General features: G+C 39.1%; 1 protein-coding gene across 1 annotated transcript in view; it reads left to right on the top strand.

Annotated features, from left to right (window-relative positions):
- Positions 1 to 26,537, top strand: part of Cubn (cubilin) — a 221,132-nt gene that overhangs the window by 11,349 nt on the left and 183,246 nt on the right. Inside the window, exons 7-17 of the mRNA XM_021193965.2 lie at positions 2,197 to 2,323; positions 3,147 to 3,309; positions 5,243 to 5,374; positions 7,959 to 8,060; positions 11,759 to 11,880; positions 12,729 to 12,915; positions 13,905 to 14,017; positions 15,562 to 15,796; positions 22,687 to 22,868; positions 25,117 to 25,279; positions 26,316 to 26,506. Coding sequence (XP_021049624.1) covers positions 2,197 to 2,323; positions 3,147 to 3,309; positions 5,243 to 5,374; positions 7,959 to 8,060; positions 11,759 to 11,880; positions 12,729 to 12,915; positions 13,905 to 14,017; positions 15,562 to 15,796; positions 22,687 to 22,868; positions 25,117 to 25,279; positions 26,316 to 26,506 — 1,717 coding nt within the window. The remainder of the gene's footprint in view (positions 1 to 2,196; positions 2,324 to 3,146; positions 3,310 to 5,242; positions 5,375 to 7,958; positions 8,061 to 11,758; positions 11,881 to 12,728; positions 12,916 to 13,904; positions 14,018 to 15,561; positions 15,797 to 22,686; positions 22,869 to 25,116; positions 25,280 to 26,315; positions 26,507 to 26,537) is intronic.

The raw sequence follows: 26,537 nt of genomic DNA, 5'->3' as shown, positions 1-26,537 counted from the left end.
TCCTCCTCTTCCTTTTCCTCCTCCTCTTCCTCCTCCTCCTCTTCTTTCTCCTCCTCCTCCTCCTTGTTGTTGTTCTTCTTGTTCTCCTCCTCCTTCTTCTGATTCTTGTTCTTCTTGTTTTTCTTCCTCCTTCTTTCCTCCTTCACCTCCTCCTCTTCTCCCTCCTCTTCTCCCTTTTCTCCTTCCTTTAATATTTAAATGTAAGTGAAAGAAGTCTACTTTGCATATGGTTTGAAAGACTATAAGATTTATGTCCACTCAACTCCAAGGGACAATGGCTAGGAAGAAGTAAGTGAGAGCTAAGGAGAGAGGGTTGCCCTCAGACACTTGACCCCAATCTCCTCTGACATTGAAAGTAATTTTCCAGTGGTTAAGTATTTAGCTATTAGAGAAACATACTTCTGAGTACTTCCTCAAGAGAAAGGCCTTTGGATGAGGCATCATGAGTTAGTACCTTGTCAGAGGTGAATGGTTAGTGCATCTGTTCAGGATTTAAACTTTCATCACTCTGTCCCAGGGGTTCCCAAATACCCTAATAGTCCTTGCATGGAAAATGCATTTAGAAAAACTTGCAATAATTGGTTCTGAGTTGTTTTGTTTTACATATCAAACTTACAGAGTAAATATTTAGCAATGAATCAAATGCTTAAATATATATAAGAAATGCTTAAAAATATGATAATCCCAAAGAGTATAATTTGCTTCCCTGGAAGAATATTCTAGGTAAAAATGAGATAGTGAAGAGGAGAGATAACAGGGCATAAGGGAAAGCATGAAAAAAGGTGAGTAGCTATTAGATAGGGAGCGAACATCAAATCTAAGTCTAATTACTAATTATTATTAATTCGTGACCTGGTTTTAATGAGTTAAGAAATCTTGGAATGCTCATAGACATAATTTATTAATTAAATAACTTTTCCATAATTACATAGTGGTGCTATAAACTACATGGAACATACTTACTTACATACTTTACAAGTATTCATTTACCTGAGATAGACATTTAACTGTGTCCCCTATATTCTAAGTTGGTAAGTCTGGAAGCTCTAAATGGTAGTACATAGATTGTGATTTTCTCTATCTGTCCTCTCCATTTCTGGCAATACACGTTGAACTCTTTCTACTTGAAAGTGACTCCCAGTATCACCCCAGCTATTGTTTCTGGGTCCAGCCCTGACATGCCTTGATTGTTTTCAAACTCACTTCTTGCACTATTACCCACACTTTGACATTGAGCTCCTGGTACTGAATGCATATTGCTACAATAACCTTTCTACTTTGTGGCAAGTATTCTTTTCCAGGAGCCTCAGGAAGTAGCTCAAGGTCCTGGACATGAGAGACAGACATGCTCTCCAGACCCTCCCTCGTCCTGTCCTCCTCTCTGGCCTTAGCACTGGCATTCAGTTCCCTTTGGGAAGAATCTCTGCTCGGGTCTAATCATGACCTCTGTGCTTGGCTTTTTCACTCTCTAGGATGTGCTCACACTTAGCCTTTGTGAGTCCTTCATCCCCACCACATCTCTCAGCCTTACAAAGCTCCTTTTCCTATGCTTTGCAGAAATACAGCTAAGCCAGCAACTTAAAAAGTCACAACTAAACAAACTTTCCCTATTTGATTTTTGTTTACCACACATTTTCTAGTGACAGTGCGTCTCTTAGTATTTAGGAACCGTATGATAATTATATTTTGTTATGCATTAAAGTATGACTGTGAAGGAAATGTCCCCACTATTAACTACATCTCTTCCTGAAAGAATACATATGTCCTCTGTAATAGAAAGGCCCCTAGCAGAGACCATCCGTCACCCGTGCTTCTTGACAGGTACTATAGGATGAATCCAGTGAACTAACGTGCTGATCTTCCCTTTTCCCTTCTTGGATGAACTCCATCACCCATGGCTTACCTTTGACAGTACTGTTTGATGATTGAAGTCAAAAGAATGTATTGCTCTAGTCCTATGAAACATTGAGTCATGATTCTCTGACGATTGATTTGCAAAGATAATATGATCACTCAGTGCACTGCTTGGAGGAGAACTGAGGATTTTATTCTATGGTTGCAGCTGACAAAACTGCTTGGCTGGTTTATTATTAACAGTATTGGTTTGCACTGATGGATACTTTTTACTGATGCCAATGGACAGAGTCTGGTACTAAAACTGCAAACCCTGAGCTTGTGCTCTTGTATAACCAACAGATGTGACTGCACACCTGATACGTATGGACCTCAGTGTGCATCCAAATATAACGACTGTGAACAGGGCTCTAAGCAGCTCTGTAAGCATGGCATCTGCGAGGATTTACAGCGAGTTCATCACGGACAGGTTGGTCCCTTCCCCTCAATGCTTCTTGTGGAAACCAGTTACATGGTCCTCATGCTGATGCTGGTTCTGGACCATCACTGTGCTGCTACAAGTGACTGTAGAGATGCAGTCCCCTCCATTCCTTAGTAGGACACACACAAGCAAATAACCCATACAGAAAACTGGATTCAGAAAATTGTGAGGTGTGGCCTCCTGGCCTGTATGTTTAACAGTGACAAGACACGGAAACACTACAGGCTCTGTGTTTTGTCAACAGCATCTCAGGTCCGGATCTTTTGGGCCTCGAGTCCCTGTGAAGGGCACACTTTGTGGATCTAGCTCTTCAGTCTTCCTCTCAGCTCTGGGTCCTAGATGCCTAACAGGGTAGTCTGGCTAGTTTGATGTTACAAGAATTTCAGTTAATCTGAATTAATTTTTAAACAGTCCCTTCTAGCAGTAGGAGTGCCGAGGAAGGAGTGGAGAGAAGAGATTTTTAAGAAGAAAATGATTGTCCGAAGTCTGTACCTAGTTGGGTGTTTACCCTTTAACTACATAGCTGGCTGAGTCCATTGACTGTAATTGCAGCTCTTGATAACTGTTGCTCCTTCCTGGGCGTCTTTGGGATAAATTATAGGATCCTTTTATCCTGAAATAAAGATGTTCCTTTTCCATGGTCTAGTCTAAATGTTTAAATCATATGGGAAGAGAAAGAGAATCCACTCAACTGACCAGATGCAAATGAACATTTGAATGACAGTAAACAGTTTGGGGTTTGGTGAGATTTTCAGAGCTTTTTCTCTCCTCTTCCCCATAGCCTTTATTTATTTTATTGTTTTCCTTTCAGCCGAGATTTAACTGTATCTGTGATGCTGGGTGGACAACACTGCCAAATGGTATTTCCTGCACGGAGGACAAAGATGAATGCAGCCTTCAGCCTTCACCTTGTTCAGAACATGCACAGTGTTTCAATACACAAGGTTCCTTCTACTGTGGGGCCTGCCCAAAAGGTACTTTCTTGGGGACACATGGTAGGCATTGATTCTGGTACACAGACAAGGTACCAGAATCAACTTTCCTCTACCACTGATCGTTTTTCCAGAGGTGCCTAAACCTACCTGCATGTCCTACTCAGGAGCATCTTAATGCTAGAGCAGGTCTCTGGAGTTGGAGATTTGCTAGACAGTGTGCTAGCATCCAACTTTAGGCCATAATTAGACATGGTAAGAGAGGTATTTCCATGGTAAATAGGAGAAGTTGAGGCTTAGAAAGACTAAATAACTTCTCCACGTACACAAAGCTTATTCGAGGCCAGATCCAAATCCACATCTGCCTGGCCCTGGATCTGAGGTGAGCTGCAGAGTATGCATGCCATGGCTCTGTCAGCCAAGGCACATGTGCACCTAGAGGTGTATTTAGAGACTTGTAGTTTAATGGGTGCTTGCACGGTGTTGGTTTAGAACTAGCAAAGCTAAGGAGAAGAAAGTTCTCCCCTCTTACATCTCAGGGGCAAAAGTCACATGTAGCTGAATTCTCGAAGGTAATTTATGATGCCAATCCTTAAACAGTAGATATCAGATAAAACAAATGGCTTAAATTAGAGGATGGATAGTATGTGCTTGCCTTTTCACTTTCTTATTTGAAGAAAACAAAGAGAAACAAAACTAAGAATTGAAAGCAAAAATTTTCATTTTTGTCTTTAATCATTCTATTTTTCCTGAATCTTAAAGGCACTATATGTTTGTTATAAATGTTATATACTACAAGCATATCTATAAAAAAGCAGAGCAAAGTGCTCTGTCTTCTTCCTGTGAGGACCATCATTAGGGCTGGAGCATCATTAACTTACTGTGAGGATAATCATTAGGGCTGGAGCATCGTTAGGACTGGAGTGCATGTCTTTCAGCTCCTTGTGTACGCAACCTAACCATGCTCAGACATGATCATTTCCTTAAGTCAGTTTATGAAGGATACCCCACTTAGTCCCAACATTGTACGTATGCTAAAGGGTGAAGATATTTAAACATGATTATTATTATGATAATGAATCATGAGAGTAATACTAATGTTATGACTGACTACAATAGAATATTTAAAGATTTCTCTTCACCTTTAATCTCATCCTTCATTTTTCTTTACTTTCACAAATATTGACACAGTTTTCAGCAAGTCGTTCCTGTAGATTGCTAGTATGACCCCAACTCTTCATATTGTTCTATAATTTGTTGTATACACTTAAACTATGCATGAGAAAATTCTCTCAATGTTTCTATGTGTGCAGATGTATGAATGTGCAGATGTATGAGCACTGCTAAAATTACTTTCAAAATTCAATGCCGTAGATGAGTCTTGAGGTGCACAACTGTCTTTATTGTCCCTATAAGCAATGCCTCAGTAGGTCTTCTAATGGATTTTGAAATATGTTGGTTTTATCTACAAAGAACACATTTCAAGAAGTAAAATTACTTAACAAGGAGTTTACTTTTGAAAATTAATGAATGTTGCCAGATCTCATTCCAAACTGGTTTTAATTAACATCCAACCAACAGTCTGCAAGTGAGCCCCATTTATCCATCACTTCACCAGAATTAGATTCTTTGCATTTAAAGTAAATTTTAATTTTTAATCGATAGTTTTGTGTATTTTATTCATCAGTTTTAATTATTCTTTACATTTTGATTTTATTTATTTATTTGGGTTGGGGAAAGCATGCCATAACATGCCTTTAGAGGTCAGAGGACACATTGGAGTTAGCTCTCTCCTACCAAGTGGGTTCCAAGCATTGAACTTAGATGATCATGCTTAATGGAAAGCATCATTTCCCAATGAGCCATGTTGCCAACCCAGAATGATTTTGTGTATGTCTTAACTATCTGTAGTTCTTCCTTGTTAAGTTGTTACCAAGTGCCAAGTACTAATCTTTTAATCAATATTTTTTTCTAGGTTGGCAAGGAAATGGCTACCAATGTCAGGATATCAATGAATGTGAGATCAACAACGGTGGCTGTTCTCAGGCTCCACTGGTCCCCTGCCTGAACACGCCTGGATCATTCACCTGTGGCAACTGTCCAGCAGGTACTACAACAGGCCTCCTGATGCCATCACAAGGCAATGCCCTTGAAATAGAATCTGTGCTCACTTTAAAATGATTTCTTTTTTTCTTTTTCATTTTTATTAGGTATTTTCTCTATTTACATTTCATATTTTATCCCCTTTCCTCATTTCCCCTCTGAAACTCCCCCTATCCCTCTCCCCCGCTCACTAACCCACCCACTCCCACTTCCCTGTCCTGGCATTTCCTTACACTGGGGTATCGAGTCTTCACACAGCCAAGGGCCTCTCCTCATTGATGTCCCACAAGGCCATCCTCTGCTACATATGCGGCTGAAGCCTTGAGTTCCTCCTTGTGCACTCTTTGGTTGGTGGTTTATTTCCTGGGAGCTCTGGGGGGGTACTGGTTGGTTCATATTGTTGTTCCTCCTATGGGGTTGCAAACCCCTTCAGCTCCTTGGGTACTTTCTCTAGCTCTTCTATTGGGAACCCTGTGCTCAATCCAATGGATGGCTATGAGCCTCCACTTCTGTATTTGTCAGGCACTGGCAGAGCTTCTCAGGAGACAGCTATATCAGGCCTCTGTCAGCAAGCATTTGTTGGCATCCACAACAGTGTCTGGTTTGATAACTGTATATGGGATGGATCCCCAGGTGGGGCAGTCTCTGTATGATCTTTCCTTCAGTTTCTGCTCCAAACTTTGTCTATGTATCTCCTCCCATTGTTATTTTGATCTCCCTTCTAAGAAGGACTAAAGTATCCACACTGTGTCTTCCTTCTTGAGCCTTCATTTTGTCTGTGAATTGTATCTTGGGTATTCAGAGCTTCTGGGCTAATGTCCATTTATCAGTGAGTGCATATCATGTGTGTTTTTTGTGATTGGGTTACCTCACTCAGATCCAACATGTAATAAGGACACATGCTCCACTATGTTCATAGCAGCCTTATTTATAATAGCCAGGAGTGTGAAAGTAACCCAGATGTTCTTCAACAGAGGAATGGATACAGAAAATGTGGTACATTTACACAATGGAGTACTACTCAGCTATTAAAAATGATGAATTCATGAAGGTCTTAGGCAAATGAATGGAACTAGAAAAATATCATCCTGAGTGAGGTAACCCAATCACAAAATGATTTCTAAGGAAAAAAAAGAAATGGTCTAGGACGCTTAACTTAAAGTGTAGATTCAGCATTCAATAGGACAGCAAAGTAAGAAAGGGACAGAAAACAGTGTCAGCAGCAAAGAGCGAGAAAACACAGGCCTGGGAAATGCTTCTGAGAGAATCTTTAGATCCATCACTCTGTTGTGCCCATACATGTGCATTCGTTTAACATGTGCACTCGTGGACCGTTCACAGATAAGGCTTACAAACCTGATACATGTTAGTTTCTTTTTCTTCTGGAAAGAGGTCATTCTGGCTGTCCTCTACTTCAAATAAAACTAGTCTCCAAGAACTTCACAGAGTTCTAAGCAATAAATGAATATATATATATATTCATAAAAAATAAATAAATGAATATACATATATAAAACCAAAGGGTGAATTTTTTTTTTTATTTTGGTTTTTCAAGACAGGGTTTCTCTGTATAGCCTTGGCTGTCCTGGAACTCACTCTGTAGACCAGGCTGGCCTCAAAATCAGAAATCCACCTGCCTCTGCCTCCCAAGTGCTGGGATTAAAGGTGTGTGCCACCACTGTCTGACTCAGGTCAATAATTTTTTATGCAATATATTCCAATAATGTTTTCTTCTCCCTCAAGTCCTCCCAGTTATTTTAATAAAATGAAAAATGATACATTAGACATCTGTAGTAAATTACCTCCAAAAACATTAGCCAATAAAATTAAGGTGTGTCAATCTAGAGCCTGCCATTTCAATGACACCTCACACTTGCAAGCACACACATATGTACATGCACACACCTTTGTGCACACAAGCCTGCAAATGCGCACGCACACACACACACACACACACACACACACACATCTTCACACATATGTGTGCACACACAAAGCCACAGTGCTATTTTATGAGTTCTTTTAACCATGTCAGTCCTCTCTCCTGCTGGTTGACTCTGTTTGTGGAGTTTCATATCTCTGTCTACTTGGCTCTTCAGAGTTGGTTGCCTGGTGTCTTAGTCGGGGTTTCTATTCTTGCACAAACATCATGACCAAGAAGCAGGTTGGGAGGAAAGGGTTTATTCAGCTTACACTTTTCACACTGCTGTTCATCACCAAAAGAAGTCAGGACTGGAACTCAAGCAGGTCAGGAAGCAGGAGCTGATGCAGAGGTCATGGAGGAATGTTCTTTACTGGCTTGCTTCCCCTGGCTTGCTCAGCCTGCTTTCTTATAGAACCAAGACTACCAGACCAGGGATGGCACCACCCACAAGGGGACCTTCCCCTTGATCACTAATTGAGAAAATGCCTTATAGAAGGATCTCATGGAGGCACTTCCCCAACTGAAGCTCCTTTCTCTGTGATAACTCCACCCTGTGTCAAGTTGACACACAAATCCAGTACACCTGGATTCAAATCATAGACAGCCATTGTCTTCCTCCCGTATCCCTGACCTTGCTTCTCACCCTCTGCTGTGCTTTGGTCAGGTTTCAGTGGTGATGGGAGAGTGTGCACTCCCTTGGACGTCTGCTCAGTCCATAATGGAGGCTGCCATCCAGACGCAACCTGTTCCTCCTCTCCTGTTCTAGGTAAGGGCTCATCCCCGTTTGTCCTTGGGTGTTTCATTCAAACCATCTTTTCTGTACAATTTCATATTCTAAAAGAGAAATTATTCTGGAAATCCCTAGGGGGGGTGTTGCACAGTCTCACTCTGTAGCTTTGAAATCATATAATCCTCCTGCCTCAGACATCTAAGTACTCATGTTATTGGCAGGATCTACCATTCATAACTCTCAAAACTGTTATCTTGATCCTCAAAAACCTGATTCCAAAAACCTACATATGTTTAAATGCAATAATGTAGTTATTCTTGAATGATTATCTTTGACTAAAAGTTGTTTCCAATAATAATTAAGCCAAATAATCAATAATGACTTTAGCAAACAGAATGGAGAAAGGGAAAAAAACCATATCACCTTCTTTTATGACTCTTCTTTCTGTTTCACTGACTGGAATTGTGCCATTTGGCTACAGCTGGCAACAGAGAACATCTAGCATTTATTTCAGGCATCATGGATCCAGCCAGAAAAACATAAGTTTACTTCTAAGAAAGGACAAATGAATCCAGGGTGACCTCACTGTGTAGTTGCCATGGTTACCACGTAAACAAGCTCCAGGACATCTGTGCAACCACACATCTTTCTGAGAATTGTCTCATTGCAAGTCCCAGCCAACAGCTCGGACAATGTGTATGTGCCCAGCTCTGACAATCACAGCTACTAGGTTTTTTTTTTTGTTTTTTTGTTTTTGTCTTGAACAATTTTATAGCTAACAGTTAGTTTCTTAGTTATTTTAAAGCCTGTGTTTTTGTTGCTATTGAACAATAATGTTTACATTTTTACTCATCAGCTTTCTGTGTCCCCTATGCACTGCTCATTTGCTTTCTTATGAGTTTGCCACCTTTGATTTTACAGAGGAAACCGTCTCCCTGTCTGTGTTGTGTTTTGAAACACTTTGTTCGCAGCATGTCATTCTCTGGATTTTGTACTAATATTTCTATTTAGAGGTGAGAGAACAAAAATCTTTTAAATTCAGACTCAGTTATAGAGATCCTGACCTAAGTTTGAGCTCAGGTCTGGCTGGTACCTAGCATTAGTTTTCAAGTTACCCCCCTGAGCCTAGCTCGAGTCTCTAGGCTAACCCTCATCAGGACCAGCATCTCCAGGTTATTCTCCCATCAACCCTGTACCCCATTCCCAGGTTATAAGCCCACCCCCTACCTAATGATTACCATTGCAGAGGGAAGAAGAATTTAAGTTTATGATATGACTCTTAACACCAGGCAATTATGTTAAAGGCCATAGTAACTTCCCAATTAGATGATTGCACACTCACCTGATTGATGCTTACTATAAAGCCTTGCCCTGATAGACATTTGGGGTTCCCCACCACCAAAACCATCCTGCTTGATGGTGGTGCATTGGGGATGGGGCAAGCTGGCTCAAATAGAATAAAGACCCTGCTGTGAGTTGCATCAGATGGGCTCCTGTTTGTTTGTTTGTTTTTTTAAGCGGGGGTGGTCATCACTAACACTTCCTTAGCACAAGAAAGGTTGAAGAATTTTATTGCCAAAGAGTAGTCAAAGTTCTTCTTCTCCTCTTCCTCCTCCTTCTCCTCTTCTTCCCCTAACCCCCTGATAAGAAGGGACTTTCCTATTGGACTCTTCACAGATCATCTAGGCATGTTCCTCTTACACTTCCCCTGATACATCAGGGTCTTTGACAGTCTTGGAATTTATTCGTCTTTTATGTATCAAAGGAAACCTAGATGATTTCAATCCAAGTGGTTACCTCCTCCATTAAATAACACAACACATTCCTTGATGTTCCAAATTTTTATTTTTATTAATACATCCTTACTGTGCATACGTAGATGGGAATATATACATGTGCACAGGTGTATGCATACATAGATCACACACATATGAGTGACCAAATGCTCAGGAAGCTTCTAACAGAGCAGTGATGTGGTCAAGAGCAGCATTCCTCAGGTTCCTCAAATCCCATTTGATTTCTCCCTTGGTCTCATCATATGCCCCCTATCTGATGATGGTCAAGACATCCCATGCCTCTACACTGCACCTCTCCCTTGGGAACTCTGGGCAGTGGTAGCACGAGTCACCTTGAGAGACCAAAGTGAAACAGATAGTTATGAACATAGTTACATTTTATGGACAGGAGCTGGTCGTATATTACACGGTGTGAAGCAGCATTTCATGTTCTTTAGCGATCATCATGGCAGCCTGTGACCTTGCCTGAGGAATGGCAGCAGATATCCAGGCAAAGTGTAGCTGGTCTGAGTCTCCTTACACCATTTACCTTCAGTAAATACTTTAAAAAAGAGATAGATAAGAATGCAATTTTATATACTCCTTTATGGAGGAAAGATTCCTGTATGTCTTACTTTCAAATCTTGCAAGCACTATGACCGGAGGACATAAAGCCACCACTATCCATTTATGCTGCAAGTTTGTCCTGTCAAATAATTTATTCCAATTGAATTCTTCAGTGAGATTTTGTATGCATTTTCATCAAATTTGCTGGTGGAGGAAGGTGTTTACATTCATCATCATATTAATTTTCATGCATTATTCCAGCTCTTTTATAGTGAGAAGAGTAATGTATTTCTGCAGTGATGTGTGACCTTCAGCAATTAGGGAATCTGAAAATCTCTGGATGTTGTATTTAGTGGAAATTCCTAAAATATTAAAGGAGGTACTTGTTCTAGGCATTATAGAATAAAACTGAAAATCCTGGATGTTTTAGTATTATTTTCAGCTTCTAACTCACTCATAATTTTTAATGATTCTAGAATATTCAACCATTTTTAAAAATTGACCAACTTCTTTCTCCAACCACTTATTTGGTCTTTCCTTGAATTTTGTAACATGGAAGTGAAGAGCATAGAATAAAACATTAAAGAAGCATTGATGTTTCTATTTTGTTTATTGTGTTACTGTATTATTTTAATCTGTAGTTTCATCACAAAATTCCCTCGAATGCCTCAAACTCATTTTTTCAGTGGAATTGTACATAGGTGAAATCTGCACTTACATGTGTCTGGAACATGAGACCTGCCTGTTTAGTGCTAATCCTGTGCTATCCCTGGTGCCACGCCATAAAGTTTCTCTTGAATTTTCACATTCTAACTGCATCTCCCCGGGCAGTACAATCTGCATGTGCTTGGTTTTTATCTGTAAAGGTGTAAATATTTATAGCAGAATCTATTTATAGGATTATGGGGAGGATTGAGCAACCTCCCTGTGTATGTGTAGACACAGGTCTATATTGCTTGCAATATCTGTTCATAGGGCTGTTGATAGGACCGAGCAATCCCTGCACATGTAGACACAGATATAATTACTTGAAACAGATGCTGTTGCCATAAAACTTTTATTCTGTACTAAAGATCCTTTCTGATAAAGAAGTGCCATTTTTCATTTCATATTTCCTTCTTACTTGTACATAACCTTAGATCATCTGTCACAACATGAGAGCATGATTGCAAACTTACATAAGAAATGAGAAGCATCTAATACTTTGTTTTGCAGTAAAATGGGGGAAAACAGAAATTCTAATCATTTCTCCTCTTGCTTTGTCTTGGCTGCCCATAGGAGAAAATGCACGTGAAGTTGGTGGATTCTTATCTGGATACTAGAATTGAGTTTCATGACTGCCTCTGAAGCAAGAATACCTACACTTACACGTCCATTTTTATTTCTGAACAGGGTCCTTCTTGCCTGTCTGCACCTGTCCTCCGGGATATACAGGAAATGGTTATGGGTCTAATGGATGTGTACGCCTCAGTAATATGTGCTCAAGACACCCATGTGTAAATGGACAGTGCATTGTGAGTCTAATTCCTCTTAGGGAGATTAAAAACTTGCAATCAATCAATCATAGATTCGCCATTTTATTTTATGTTTCTTAAGTTAGGTGTTTTTTTTTTTTTTTTTGCTTGTTTTGTTTGGGGGAGGTTCTCTCTGTCTCTGTGTCTCTGTCTCTCTGTCTCTCTCTGTCTGTCTGACCAAGTTGGCCTCAAACTCAAAGATCCACAAACCCCTGCCCTCTGAGCTCTGGGATTAAAGGCATGTATCACCAGCACCCATCCACAAGTTTAAAGCTTTATGTTAAGGTCTCTGATTCTCAGATTAGAGAGTGGTAGTAATTTTAGTTCCCAGGAAAACCAATAAGCCAATCAATTGATTTTTTACAAGATTGATTTATAGTTTTGTATGTGTGTGTCCTTGCATGGACTTGTGTACACCATCTGTATGGCGATTCCTGCTGAGTTAAGAGAGTGTCAGGTATCATACAACCAGAATTATAGGCAGTTGCAAGCTGTCAGATATGGGTGCTGGGTTCTACATCCTGGTCCTCTAAAATGCAGCAAGTCCTTCAAAATCTGAGCTCTATCTTTGGCCCCCATTTAGGTTTTGTTTTGTTTTGTTTTGTTTTGTTTTTATTTGTTTTTAATCAATGATTTTCAAACTAGTAAGCAAAACCTATAGTTTTATGGAAATAAATATGACTAATTATACTCAGTAATTAATGATTTTGTCAACTGGAAAATACATAGTATAGTGCAATTCCTGTAAAATATATACCTTATGTTGTCACTTCTTTTCATGATTTGGGTTGGTTCTTTATATTTTCTGTCCATTTGATTCGTAGTACAGTGTTTTCTTTTCTTCTTAGGAAACAGTATCAAGTTATTTCTGTAAGTGTGACTCAGGCTGGTTTGGACAGAACTGTACAGAAAACATTAATGAGTGTGTGAGCAACCCCTGTCTGAATGGGGGCACCTGTATTGATGGTGTCAATGGCTTCACCTGCGACTGCACGAGCTCCTGGACTGGCTATTACTGTCAGACTCCCCAAGCAGGTATGGAAGACATTCCTTCAACCACAGATACTCCCAGCTTAGGGGCATCATCCTCCAATAGGCCTTTTGTGTGTGGGACAATGTAACCTGATTTCTTCACCAGTTTACATGCTGATAAGTAGATTTCTCCTTGCAGAAATAGCATAGAATCCACAAAGTGGTATTTGTAAACCTCATTTTCAACAGGAAAACATTTTTCTTCAAAAATATTGTGAATATTTTCCATGTTCTTTATATTCTTTCACAATGTACCATCTACTCAGGAATTTGCATTTCAGTTTTCCTAGAGGGCTGCCTTCTTCATGGCAGGCATCTAGGGTTCATAGGACCCTAACTCATCATTCTCCCACTTACTGGTACTTTGCCTGGTTAATCAAGGTATAGACTGTCATTTATTGTCCATGAGCAGCCTTCATTCTATCCATATCACTATGTATTTCTCTAGTTTCATAGAAATATTCACACTTCAGTCAGGTTAAATTCCTTTCTCATTTTCCAGCCAGATGCATCTGTTCCTTAGACACCACACTCAACTCTTCATCCAAGTCTACTCTACCAGATGCAAGCTCTCTTCTTACTCCTGTTTTCAGATCAGTGCATTGATTGACGTCTTAGCACATGCTTAGGACAATGATAGAATATAAAAGCAGAAAACACTGCCTCTACTTATCTGCTCCCCATGTAGTCAAGGAACTGAGACTACTGTGGGGCAGGGGAAAGTGGCATTAAATGGCAGAACTGATGCTGTGACTGACTCATGTGGGGTAAAGCCTGGTCCATCATGGCAGTGGCCAAGGAGGATGAAGGAATCGATTGAAGTTTGGAGGAAATGTGTTGGGAGTGAAATGGACTGTGGATGCAGAAAGGAGGGAGGAGGCTTCATGTCAGCACAAAGGGACAGGAGAAGAGGAAAGTGTGGGCTGGAGGAGCCTGGTCTCTTCCCTTCAATAATCTATGAAAACCACAATTCATCTTTTTTACTTTTGCAGCTTGTGGAGGTATCCTCTCAGGGACACAAGGAACCTTTGCCTACCAGAGCCCAAATGATACGGATGTCCACAATCTGAACTGTTTCTGGATTATCAGAACCGATGAGGAAAAGGTAAACATAGTAACTCTTGTCTATGAGCAGATCTCACTCATACATTCAAAACTATGATACATATGACATGTATGTGCATGTGTATACACTCATAGAAAGTATGCATGAGAGTTCCACTGTCACATATTAGGTACTTTCTATGTGTTGGGCTTTGTGCTATATACTTTGTTTATCTTTCTCTAACTCCATACAAACTCTTTGAAATAAACAACATATTTATCAACATATTTATTTTATAGTTGAGATAACAGAAAGTAAGAGAAGGGTTGGAGTTTTTAATCTTTTAATACTACCTAGCTGATAAGAGGAACGGATGAATTTTCAAAATCAAGTTTGGTTCTAGAGTCTCTCTCTCTCTCTCCTCCCCACCCCTTGCCTAGCCATCTCAGCCACCTCTTATTGCAGTTAATGAAGGATTCCCAACATTGGTTTTCTAGCTAGGCCCGTAGTAAATCTGTTAAACCATGCTGGTGCTGCAAATGTAGTATTTGACGATGATCACTGACCCTAGTGAGTTGTCATGAAGTGGGGGCAACTGATATTAAGATGACTTCCTATGTAGTATCCACTCTGTGCCAGGCACCATATGCTTCATATACTTCAGTATACTTTAAACTCAAGTTAAGAATTATTTTTTAATGTGTGTATAAATGGAGCCTAAATTGTTTGAAACATTTGTCCAGATATGTGTGTTTTTTAAATGGCATGTGGTTTTTAAGAAATTTAACCTCAAGACAACTGACTCCAAAGTTCATGACTCTGAGCCACTAACTGAACACCTAACATTAAGATCTGAGCTCATGATTCTTTTCATGGTTCCTGAATGTTCAGATTTCTAAAGTTCTTGTTTTCCAAGCGATTCTCAGACTTAAAGGAGTATGCCTGAATAGTTAAAGTTTCAACGGGAAAATAGTTAAGATTTTTTCCCTTGAAATCTTAACTTTTCCTAGCAAACTAATGTTATAGAGGACATTGTGCAAGAGTCAAAAATATTATTTCCTGTAAAGAAGGACAACCAGTTGTAGCTTGGTCATTACATAATTTATTCTCTTGTGAATAAATTCCAAAAAAAAAGTTTCCCACTGGGTATGTTGTGTGAATTTCCTTCCTTCCATTTAGTTCTAGTGAATTCTATTTCCTGACATTGAAATTTTATTTTTCCAAGGGAAAGATTCTGTGAAAAATCTTTATATGTGTATTACCATTTTAAAGAAAATTTATCTTTTTTTTTTTTTTGGTGATACAATTTTACATAGTCTTTTTGACATAAGGTATAATGGAAAACATAAACAACTATTAACATTTATTTGATCTCCATTTAAAATTCAAGTAGAAAATTGAATTTTTTCCATTAAGATAAATAGCATTTCTAAAAGTCCCCAGAGACTTTTTCATATTCCTCTATGAATTATAGTTTGGATTGAATGATTTTAAAGTAGAATTACTGTCCATGTTGGTGAGCAAATACAGATTGATGGCTGTCTCTCTTTGTGTGCTAGCTAATGCTTCCCCATTATCATGGAAGTGCTTTTATGTTCTTCCAGGTTCTGCACACCACCTTCACGTTTTTTGATTTAGAATCAGCAAGCAATTGTCCCCGGGAATACCTTCAGATTCACGATGGAGCCTCCTCCGCAGATTTCCCACTTGGTAGATACTGTGGATCCACGGCCCCCCAGGGGGTCCACAGCAGTGCCAACTCTCTCTATTTCCATCTCTACTCTGAATACATAAAACCTGGGAGAGGCTTTACTGCACGGTGGGAGGCGAAGCTACCGGGTAAGTAGGAAATGAAGAGCAAGCGGAATGTTCATGATGTTATGACATGTTTGGATTTGGGGGGATTGTTTAAATATACTATTTGTATTGATTGTTTCAGAGCTTAATACAACTTATGTTGATTGCATTTACTCCCTCTCTTCCCCCTAATTCCTCCCAGATCTGTCCTTATCTCAGTCAACTTCATGTTATTTTTTTCTCTTTTGGTTTTGAATCCTTCACCAAGTTCAATTGTGCTTTCCACATACTCCTAGAGGTCTAAGGACCTGTACACAAGCTGGGCCAGAGCCACAAGCTGCCTGTGTGCCCAGTGAGCTGGGTCGCTAGCCTATGAAAAGCCACCAACTCCAGGTTCAAGTGAGACGCCTCACCTCCTTCTGTAAGGTGGTGTGAGATTAAGAAAGGCAGCTGAAGCCATCCCCCAGCCTCCGCATACACATACACGCATGCACGTGACATACACACATGCAACAAAACACCTTTTAATGTATGCACTGAAGTGAAGCGTTTCACTCTATTTTATTTTCATCCATAGGTTCAAATGTGTGTTTTTACTAGTATTCAGTTTGATATACTTTCCTATCTGAATTTATGTTTCTCATGTAGTGAGAAAAAAACATGTATTTTGTAATAATTGGACGTGGCTGTCTATATATGACAACTTAGTCAATTTGGTAGGTCGTGCTGTGCAGATATGTCATTTCTCCAGAGACTTAAGACACTGTTGTCCACTGAGGAGAGGATGGCTCTGAGTATTAAACTATGAGTATAGACTTTATTCATTTTGTTCAGCAACTTTGCTTAATATATTTTATTTAATTTTCCTTTCCTAATTATTTTGAACATTTCTTGTCCCTTTTTGTTCAGGGTACAATGAGGATGCATAAGAACTATTCTCTTAACTTTAAGTGAAATCGGTTAACGGTTGACTATACGCTTGGTGCCACCATTGTCCTAGCAGGCAGGACACCGTTGTAGGTCAAAGCTTTTGTGGCCAGGTTGACATTTACATTTCTCTTTTGGTAGTGTGTACAGTGCCTTTCTGTACCAAAGATGACTGAACATAGGGGTGAGGGCTCTATGTAAGCACCAACTCAACTTCTTCCTGTTCAATTTGTTGTGTAGGTGTTGTCTCTAACAATGGGGTCTTGTTTGGGAGTGTTTGGGATTCCCATGGGACCTTTGAACTTCAACTCAATTAGATGTAACAGAATCTTGCTACTACAGGCTTCCTTTGGTGACAAAGAGATGCTCAGCTGGGACTCTCTTCACTCCATTACTTGATTTCATTTAGATCTCCTTCGTGTGTGTGTGCATGTGTGTGTAATCTTCTACTGTACGAGGCTTCTATACTACTCCTTGAAAAGCCTTAATTTTAGCTGTTTCTCCTTGTATTCCCTCCCCATCCTCCTCTCATTTGCTCTTCCTGTTCCAGCCTCTGTCCCTCCCATCAACTATCTAGAACTATCTACTTTATTTTCCTTTTGTAGGGAGATGTATCTGTCCACCCTAGTCCCTTACTCTATTCCTAACCTCTGTGGTTCTATGAATTGTAGCTTGATTGTCATTGATATAACAGCTAATATCATATCTATCATATGGATTTTATTTTTTGTCAAATTTCCCCTCTAAGTCTCATTACAGTTACTATGGAGTCCTTGTTTGGGAGCCCCGGTATTACAGTATTTCTGGCTTTGCTCAGAGTGACTCTTTTGTTTATTATTGTTTACTTTTTCCAACTTGGGCTTAATGAATTTGTATCATGAACAGAGAATCACAGATAACCTGTTATAAGGTCTCTTGGTTGTATTCTCAAAACAGCTTCGTATTAACAGGGAGTTACATTACTGATGGATTGCTTTGATCCAACTGATCAACTGAGAAGGGTGTGTCAAAGTTGCATGATTCCTAAGAACATGGGAACATGGTTCTTACCATTCTAGCACAGGTTTTTCTGAACCTTCAGTTCTTTTCAGAATTTTCACAGAACTCTTACCCTTCTGACTGGGTCTGTGATAACAGCAAGGTTATTCATTCCCTTCAAGCTTGGCATTCCCTGGCTCCAGACCTCGAGGTGGTCTCCATTAGTTTTTCTGTAATCTTCCTCTATGTATCAACAGTTAAAGGTTCCTGTGAATATCTGGGATACTCCTACAAAAATATTTGGTGCTGTCTCCATGCAACTGCTTGCTTACATAGTATGTTGCTCTGCAATTTTGAATACTTGAGAAGCTTCAAATTCTGGGGTTTTGTTGACTTAAGCTGGCAAAAGTATTACTGTCTCCCTTGTTTACTTCTGTACCATCTAGCTGGCAAAAGTATTACTGTCTCCCTTGTTTACTTCTGTACCATCTGAAGTTACACATGGGAAGTTTTCCAGAATAAGCACAGGATTCAGCTCATAAGCTTTTCCACTGCTCAAAGAGCACAGAACAGTGTTATTTGCTCTTTAAGACCCCACAAAGTAACAATAAGCAATTATTCTAACGCCAAGAACTAAGCATTGTTGAAATTCATTTGTTAAAGAAACTAGGTATGTGCTCTACACATCATCCACCCTTCTGGGTTGTACTGTTTACATCTCATGTGCCCTTTATCATGTTGTAAACTGGGACTTGGATCAAAAGGTCCATTAAGTTATTTTTTTCTTTCTTGCCAAGGTATCCACTTTTGGTAGCACATCATATAATTTTTTTCTCTATTAATATTTCTGGATTGATCAGATTGGTGATCTTCTCATTCCAAAGCATCCCTTTTGTGCTTTCTGCAGTGGCTTTTTTTTTTTTTTTTTAGCAGCTCTTAGATTCATAGGAACCCACAAAATGAGAGTACAAGTGTATCATTTACTATTATCTATCTATCTATCTATCTATCTATCTATCTATCTATCTATCTATCTACTATCATCTATCTATCATTTGTCTGTCTATCATCTCACATAATCAAAAGGCTTATACATTCACTACATCAGGTATTTACTTACAGGTAGATCCTAGAGGATGTGTCAATTTGATGAAAACTTGAATCACCTGGAAAAGGACCCTCAGTTGAGGAACCTCCCCATTCAGAGTTGCCTCTATACCCACAGACTACTTATGCTGAAATGGGGCATTTTCTTAATTGGTAATTGAGGAAGCATCGACGGCCTCTCCTACTGTGGGTGGTACCACTCCTAGGCAGATCATCCTATTTGGGTAAAAAGTCTGGCCGAGCAAGTCATGGAGAGCAAGCCAGAAAGCAACACTCCTCCTGGGTCTCTGATGTTTCATTTCCTGCCTTCAGTTTCCTGCTTTGAGTTCCTTGGTCTCCTTTATGATGACTCTCACCTGTCACCTGCAAGCCAAATAAATCCAATCTGTCCCTTGGTTGCTCTTGCTCAGTTTTTATGAGAGGAACAGGAAGCAGACTAGGAGAGAGGAAATGCGTGATCCATTTTTAATTTGTTCCCTTTTCTATTGGTATTTGAGTTAATGACTTGTTTCCCTGGGAGTCTTCAAAAATGATTAATTTCATTTTTTTTTGTTTTTCATAAATTAATAAACTTGATAAGATCTGGCTTTTTTTGAAGATTAGAATCAAGTTTTATTTTTTAACAAAATAAAATATAATGAGATAAAACAAAACAACCACATCGAGGTCATACAATGTAGACCAACAGAAGGAAAAGATCCCAAGAGAATACAAACATCAGAGACCCACTCACTTGTATACTCAGGAATCCCCTTAGACTGCCACAGAGGACCTGGTGCAGACCTGAGCAGGCCTCGTGCATGCTGCTTGAGTCTGTGAGTTCATATGAACTTCATTCATGCTGACTTAAAGGGCTGTGTTTTCCATTAAGAGCTGACATTTTAAAAGATATTTTAGATTGTTTAAAAATGTTCTTTTTTCGTGTTTTTTTTTCTTCTTTCTACTTAGTTTCTGAGTCTGTTTGAACAGACTCCAGTTACTTCTGAATGTTGATTTGCTTTCTGGTTTGAAAGGATGTTCCAGGCCCTTCCACATTTTGATGGCTTCGGCAGTGCAAATAGCTGCTTCCAGAAAGAGCTGTCATTCTTCTATGGGAAACAGACTTTAACTCCTACATCTGGGTGATACAATTGATTTCTGTCGCTGGGTCTCTGAACAGAAGTAGAAAGCATCTTTTTAATATTATTATTAAGGGAGCTTAATAATGTTATTATTAAGAAGTTAAGGTTTATTTTTCCTTGACATTTATGGCTCTTTTCTCCTGCACAAAAACCATGATTCCCATTAGTGTACAGTATCACTTCTGGATTTGATCCTACAAATTTTCCTAAGATCAATGGCAATATTATCACTAATAATATAATTGAAAACTACTTAATGTTTTGTTGCTGATGTTATATACTTTATATACATTAGCATGGGACACATCAGTACACGTCTATAGTCCCAGCACTCAGAAAGTGGAGGGCAAGAAGATCACAAGTCCCAAATCTGTATAGCATGGCCCCATCTAAGTAATAGATACAACTAAAGGGATATTGTTTTGAGCAGGATCACAAGGTTTTAAAGACACATGTTTTCAGTATTCATGTTTAACTTTTCAGTTCAGTGAAATTATTTCCTTTTATTTGTGATTTTAGAGAGTCACTCTTAAATTGGTTAATACATGCCATTTTATAATTGTATAAGATGTATGCACAGTGCTAAGGCCTTCTTAAGAACATTATGCATTTTTAAAATGTCTAGTTTCCATTCCTGACTCTTCTATCCTGCTATCTGCTATAAGTAGATGGCTTATAAAATTAGCTTTACACTTATACCGCCAATAATCATGTAGGCGAATATTTTCCCTTCTCAGATAAGAAGCGGTATTCCCTATGCGGAGGTGTTTACTTTCCTCCCGGGGCCTGGAGACTGCATCAAAGCTTGAACAGAGCACAGTATTACATAAATATGTCCTGGCCTGTTAAACCATGTATTGATGGGCACTTGACCTGTTTCCTCTACCTTTTTGGAATTCTAAATTTTATGGCAACAAATACCTTGCATGTTAGTCTTATTCCAACTTTCCCATTGTGCCTTTGGGATTTTTTTGTCAACAGCGTGCATAAGGCTCTACTATTTTATGTGTTATATTTCTTCTGCAGTGTTCATAACATCCTGTGTTTTTATAACAGTGTGGGACACTGACTACCTCACAGCCAGCCTAATAGTTTGTTTTTAACATTCTGGACTCTTTTGACTTCGAGAGTCAAGAAACCTTATCTCAGTGGTAGCAGAGATGCTGGACATCTTTCTATGTGTGCAAAAGATGATGGGATCTTTTCAGTGTATTCTCTTTTCATATTACTCTTCTTTTTTGAAATTTTCTATATTATGGATGATAACTTAGACATTACATTAACATTTGATTTTTAAAATTTTATATTCATTATATTATTTTATAAATTAAAAGCTTTATACTGATAATAGACTTTTAAGTTAAGTTTTAAAAATGCAGTTCTCTCTGATCTTGGATGTTCCCGGCTAGGTTCAATGAAAACCATGAAACTAATTGTTTTGGGTTTTCCTTTGGTAACAAAAACTTTGGCTTAGTGTGTGTAGTTATATGAATATCAAACATATTTAAAATGTCATCTTAGTTTCTTTCTTTCTTAAGGTATATTTAACAAAGTCTTGATTAGTTGGTGTTTCTTCTTTTTGATTCTACTGTAAAATTTCTTAAAAATCACAACAAAATTCCCCACTAAATAAATGTGAATATTGAAGGGAAACAGTTCTTGTAGACATTTCTAGCCACTGTTCAGCCACATAAGGAGTTGTATAGTGTGCTGGGACTGGCATCTGGAAACGCCAGGCCTAGCATCTGGAAGCACTGGGGCCCAGTTCAGTGCCGCACTTGCTTCATTCCTGGTACAGTGGCTTAATCACCATGTACATTTACTTATACAAAGAACAACATACTTATTTTATAGTTTTTAATGTTATAAAATTTATGTATGATGTATATGTTATAAGACTATTTTGTAATTATATAATTTATATAAGTTTAATAATTTATTATAGCATAAGAAAAACTTTCTTAAAAGAAATAGTGGTGCATGCCTTTAATCCCAGCACCTGGGAGGCAGAGGCAGGCGAATTTCTTTTTTTTTTTTTTTTTTGGTTTTTCAAGACAGGGTTTCTCTGTACAGTCCTGGCTGTCCTGGAACTCACTTTGTAGACCAGGCTGGCCTCGAACTCAGAAATCCACCTGCCTCTGCCTCCCAAGTGCTGGGATTAAAGGCGTATGCCACCACTGCCCGGCGAATTTCTTAGTTTGAGGCCAGCCTGGTCTACAGAGTGAGTTCCATGACAACCAGGGCTACACAAAGAAGCCCTTTCTTAAACCAAAAAAAAAAAAAAAAAAGGAAAGAAAGAAAGAAAGAAAGAAAGAAAGAAAGAAAGAAAGAAAGGAAGGAAGAAAGAAAGGAAGGAAGAAAGGAAGAAAGACATTTATATGTGTTCCTTAACTATTTTAAAGTATAAAATTTTCTGTATTATTGAAAGATATAGGGGCTCACAGAAGTTTCAGGTTTTCTTTTTTATTATTATTTTTAAAGTTGCAATATAAAAACTAATCTTCTAAGGGTAAGATACTGAATCTGTTCTCCAATTATTTATGTCTCAGAAGGGTCAGCTCTGAGTCTTAAATCACATCAACTCTATGATGTTCTGAGGCATAGACTTCCTACATGGGTGACTTGCTTTACTAACTTTATGGACATGAAACTGGGCAGCTTGAAGTACTGTGTAATTTATGAGATACCTTAAATTTTTCATAGTCACATTAATGAAGCTTGCCTTCTGACCACAGAGCCTGTGAGAATCATGTGACTTTAGCCCACATATGAATTTAGTAATCTTGTCTCTTCTTTCAGAGTGTGGTGGCATACTGACTGGTAATTATGGTTCTATTACATCTCCGGGATACCCTGGAAACTACCCCCCAGGAAGAGATTGTGTCTGGAATATTGTAGCCAGTCCTGGCTTCTTGATAACATTGATCTTTGGAGCCTTGAGCCTGGAGAGCCACAATGACTGCAGTAAAGACTATTTGGAGGTAAAAACAAACAAACAACAAAAAGAACAACCGAAAACCCCCACATTTAGATAGCATTTGATATAGTATAATTAGCACTCAGGACACTGTGGTTAATGACACTCACGGATGGCCCTCCTGTGTTACCAATGCTTAGGCAGCCAATGCTAAATCTCTACTTTCAATTACACCTATTTGTTATACCATTTTCTAGGGCCCACTTGAGTGTGGAAGAGCTTGCCTTGCCTCTCCCTGTCTCTTACTGGAAATTCAGACTTCTGGAGTAATAATAAAACCTAGCAATGATTGTCTTTTTCAATACAGATTTTGATTTTTAGTTTTCCAAGACAAGCCCTCAAGGTATCATACCACTTGACTCTAGGGGGCCATAATGGTTCTCTAGAAAGTGGTTGTCAGTGTTGAATATCACTAGAAAATGTTGACAATTACCCTTGGGAGGAGAGGAGTCAGTCTCCTCTCTTCCATTAGCAAAAGGTTAAGATATGGAAGAGGAAAGGGGCTGTTACATTCATATCTCGTGCACAATTAGATACATCAAAAATGTGGTTCTCCATTTGTAGACTGGAAAGGTCACCAAGGAAATGATTTCTTATGTAGTTCCTACACTTTTGCCACTATAAATCTCAGTATCCCACCATACTGTCAGAGAGACAATGAGCCTTTCTGAGTCCATTAGAGAAGAATGAAGAGCTGTGGAATTATTCATAAAGGATGAGGGATGCAGCTGTCATGCAGGTCTCCAAAGTTGAAGTCATTAGTCATTAGCAGCGGTAATAATGAATCTGAAACCTTTGGGAATGACTCAAATATCAGTTTCTCCTTGGAAAGTCTTAGCAAAATATTCCTTAAAATTTGACAGTAAAAAGTGAGTTATTGTGAAATTAATATTCAATAAAGCCTATCAAATTAAGATTAAAACCTTTAATTCTTACATATTAATTTCTGAATAGCATATTATAGAAAATATCAATCACCTGGACAATATTGAAGTCCCTCTCATTTCTCATCGGTGTATCAAGGAACTAATACAGTAAAAAATAAAGTAACACTGCCTTATAAATTTGCTGCCAATGGAAAAATTGATTTGAGTGAAAGAAATTGACCATAGGAGAATATTCTTTGGTTTATTCACTCCTTGGTGCTCTATGGAGTATAGATTTTTGCAATTGTGTCAGAATTATAGAGTGCTCAATGTGATTTATTCAACACATAAAAAGCCAACCAGGGTCTTTAAGGGCTGGAGATTACAAGAGACACTGGGTTTAATCCTCAGTCCTATGAAAACGAAGAGCAAGGGGGAGAGGAAGACAGGGGCAGAAGAGCAGAGAGGAGGAGGAAGACGCCATAGACTGGAGGTTATATCATGAATAGGTTGGGTAGGTGAGATATCTTGGCTTCGGCAAGCCTGGAGATCTGAATCTGATGACCTAATCTCACAATAGAAGTCAAAAACTGATTTCTGAATATTCTCCTGTGACCTCCACAAGAACTCCCTGCCCACAAGTACATACGTGTATATGCATATATCCACATATATACATATATACATATATATGTATATATGCGTATAACCACACACACACACACACACACACACATATATATAGCATATACACACAGAATTCTCACTTACAAGTACATAGAAAAGGAATTTTCATGCTGTCATGCTGTCAGCATGTGGTATGTAATGTGTGCAGTGCTGGATGACAGTCACAGGATTGCTCTTTAAAGGCAGCTGTATGCTCCTTCTTTCCCATCTGCAACTCCCTGCATATCCCGTGACCCACACAAGTTGCAGGTCAGTTCACATCACTACAATCCATTCTTCCATTTCCTTTGACATACTCATTTTCTTCTTCTAAATTACCAGGATTTCTTCACTTTGGGGGAGGGAGAAGCATGAAAGAAAACACTGAGTTTTACATCATCCTAAGAAAAATCCAAAGTATGTATTCAACCCCAGAGTTGAAATTCCAGCAGATGAGACATCTGACAGGCCTGTGAGGACACATTCTTTACTGAACACAGTCTGTGAATTTGTATTAATATGTATATGACAGAAAGGCATCCTTCACTTGTAAATAATAGTTTGTTAAACCAGCACTTTAGGTTGCCCTGCATTGCTACCATACTTAAGTGACAGACTTTCTGAAGCTTATGTCCCAAGTGACTTGGCTAATGAGAACCTGAGTACTTTCAACTTAATGACTTGGGTTTTTTTTGTTGTTTTGCTTCATTGTTGTTTTAGATTCGAGACGGTCCTTTCCATCAAGACCCTATTCTTGGGAAATTCTGTACTTCTCTGTCTTCTCCGCCACTCCAGACTACAGGTCCCACAGCAAGAATTCATTTCCATTCCGATGCCGAGACTAGTGACAAAGGCTTCCACATCACCTATTTAACGACACCGTGTAAGTAATCTGCCCACTGAGGACTGACTGCAACCTGGGAGTGTGATACTATACTTACAGGTGCTTGTCATGGCCATGCCTAAGCTGAAGGCTTTCTGAGGTTAGTGACTCGCCTTCATGAGTATTTCTTGCACCATCTCAGATTCACTCTCTTCAGAACATTAGATACTACAATACTCCTTAACCCTTCAACTATGGGATCAGCACTATGATGGACACCAGAGGTACCTAACATTAACTGATTCAGAACCTCAGTTCTCTAGTGGTGTTTGCTGTTTTGTTGCACACAAGATTGTTCAAGGGAACAGTACAGGCTGCTTGAAAAAACATTGGCTTCATTCTTGGATCAAGTCCAGTGGGCGGAAGCCAACATCCAGGAAAGTATTGTTGCAGTTACTAGAGCTCACTCCCATACAGGCCCCTATGATGCTCTCAGTTCCATTCATACCTTGAAACAAAAGACAAACATGTTTTTCATTTGAGTGATTTAGAGAAGTTTGCTTTGACACCTACTGTTGTGTTTTACAGAGGGTTCCTTATAAGTCTCTGTATTAGGAAAAATACAGAGAAAATTCTTCCTCTGCTTTGGCTTCAGGCTGAATGCACAGTCAGTCTTGATAATTCTTACAGTTGTAAGTACTATTAATGATGACCCCCCCTTCTATACCCCCTCTCATTCAATATTCTTTTATATAGTTATATATTTTATTTAGTCACAATATTTTATAAAGTGACATAAATCTTTATGGAATGAAGCAAAGCATTAATGTACTTAAAAAGCAATTTACAGAAGAGAGTCATAGATTGGCAGTTCAATCACATCTGTATCCACTTCTTCAGTCTCTGCAGGAATATGCTGAATATATATAAACCTGGAAAACCTTGTAATGGATGACATGGGCTCATACAGGGTAGACCAAGCCGAGTGGGGATTTAAATGTAGGGGGAGCTAAAGCTTTGAAAATTGAACGTAATGTACGGAGGTGAGCCAGATGCTATCCTCATGGCCATTCCTTCCTCCCTTTGTTCTCCTCAGCGGATCTGTACTGTGGTGGGAATTATACAGACACGGAGGGTGAGCTCCTCCTTTCTCCCTTGACTGGACCTTTCAGTCACAGCAGACAGTGTGTCTATCTCATCTCACAACCCCAAGGAGAGCAAATAGATATCAACTTCACCCACGTGGAGCTGGAGAGCCAGAGGGGCTGTTCTCACACGTACATCGAGGTAACCTTTCTATTCAGTTACCCTTGGGGGA

Source organism: Mus pahari, chromosome 3 (genome assembly GCF_900095145.1).
Source record: "Mus pahari chromosome 3, PAHARI_EIJ_v1.1, whole genome shotgun sequence".
Lineage (NCBI taxonomy): Eukaryota > Metazoa > Chordata > Mammalia > Rodentia > Muridae > Mus > Mus pahari.
Note: the sequence above shows the minus strand (reverse complement) of the source record. Positions and strands in the feature narration are given on the sequence as shown.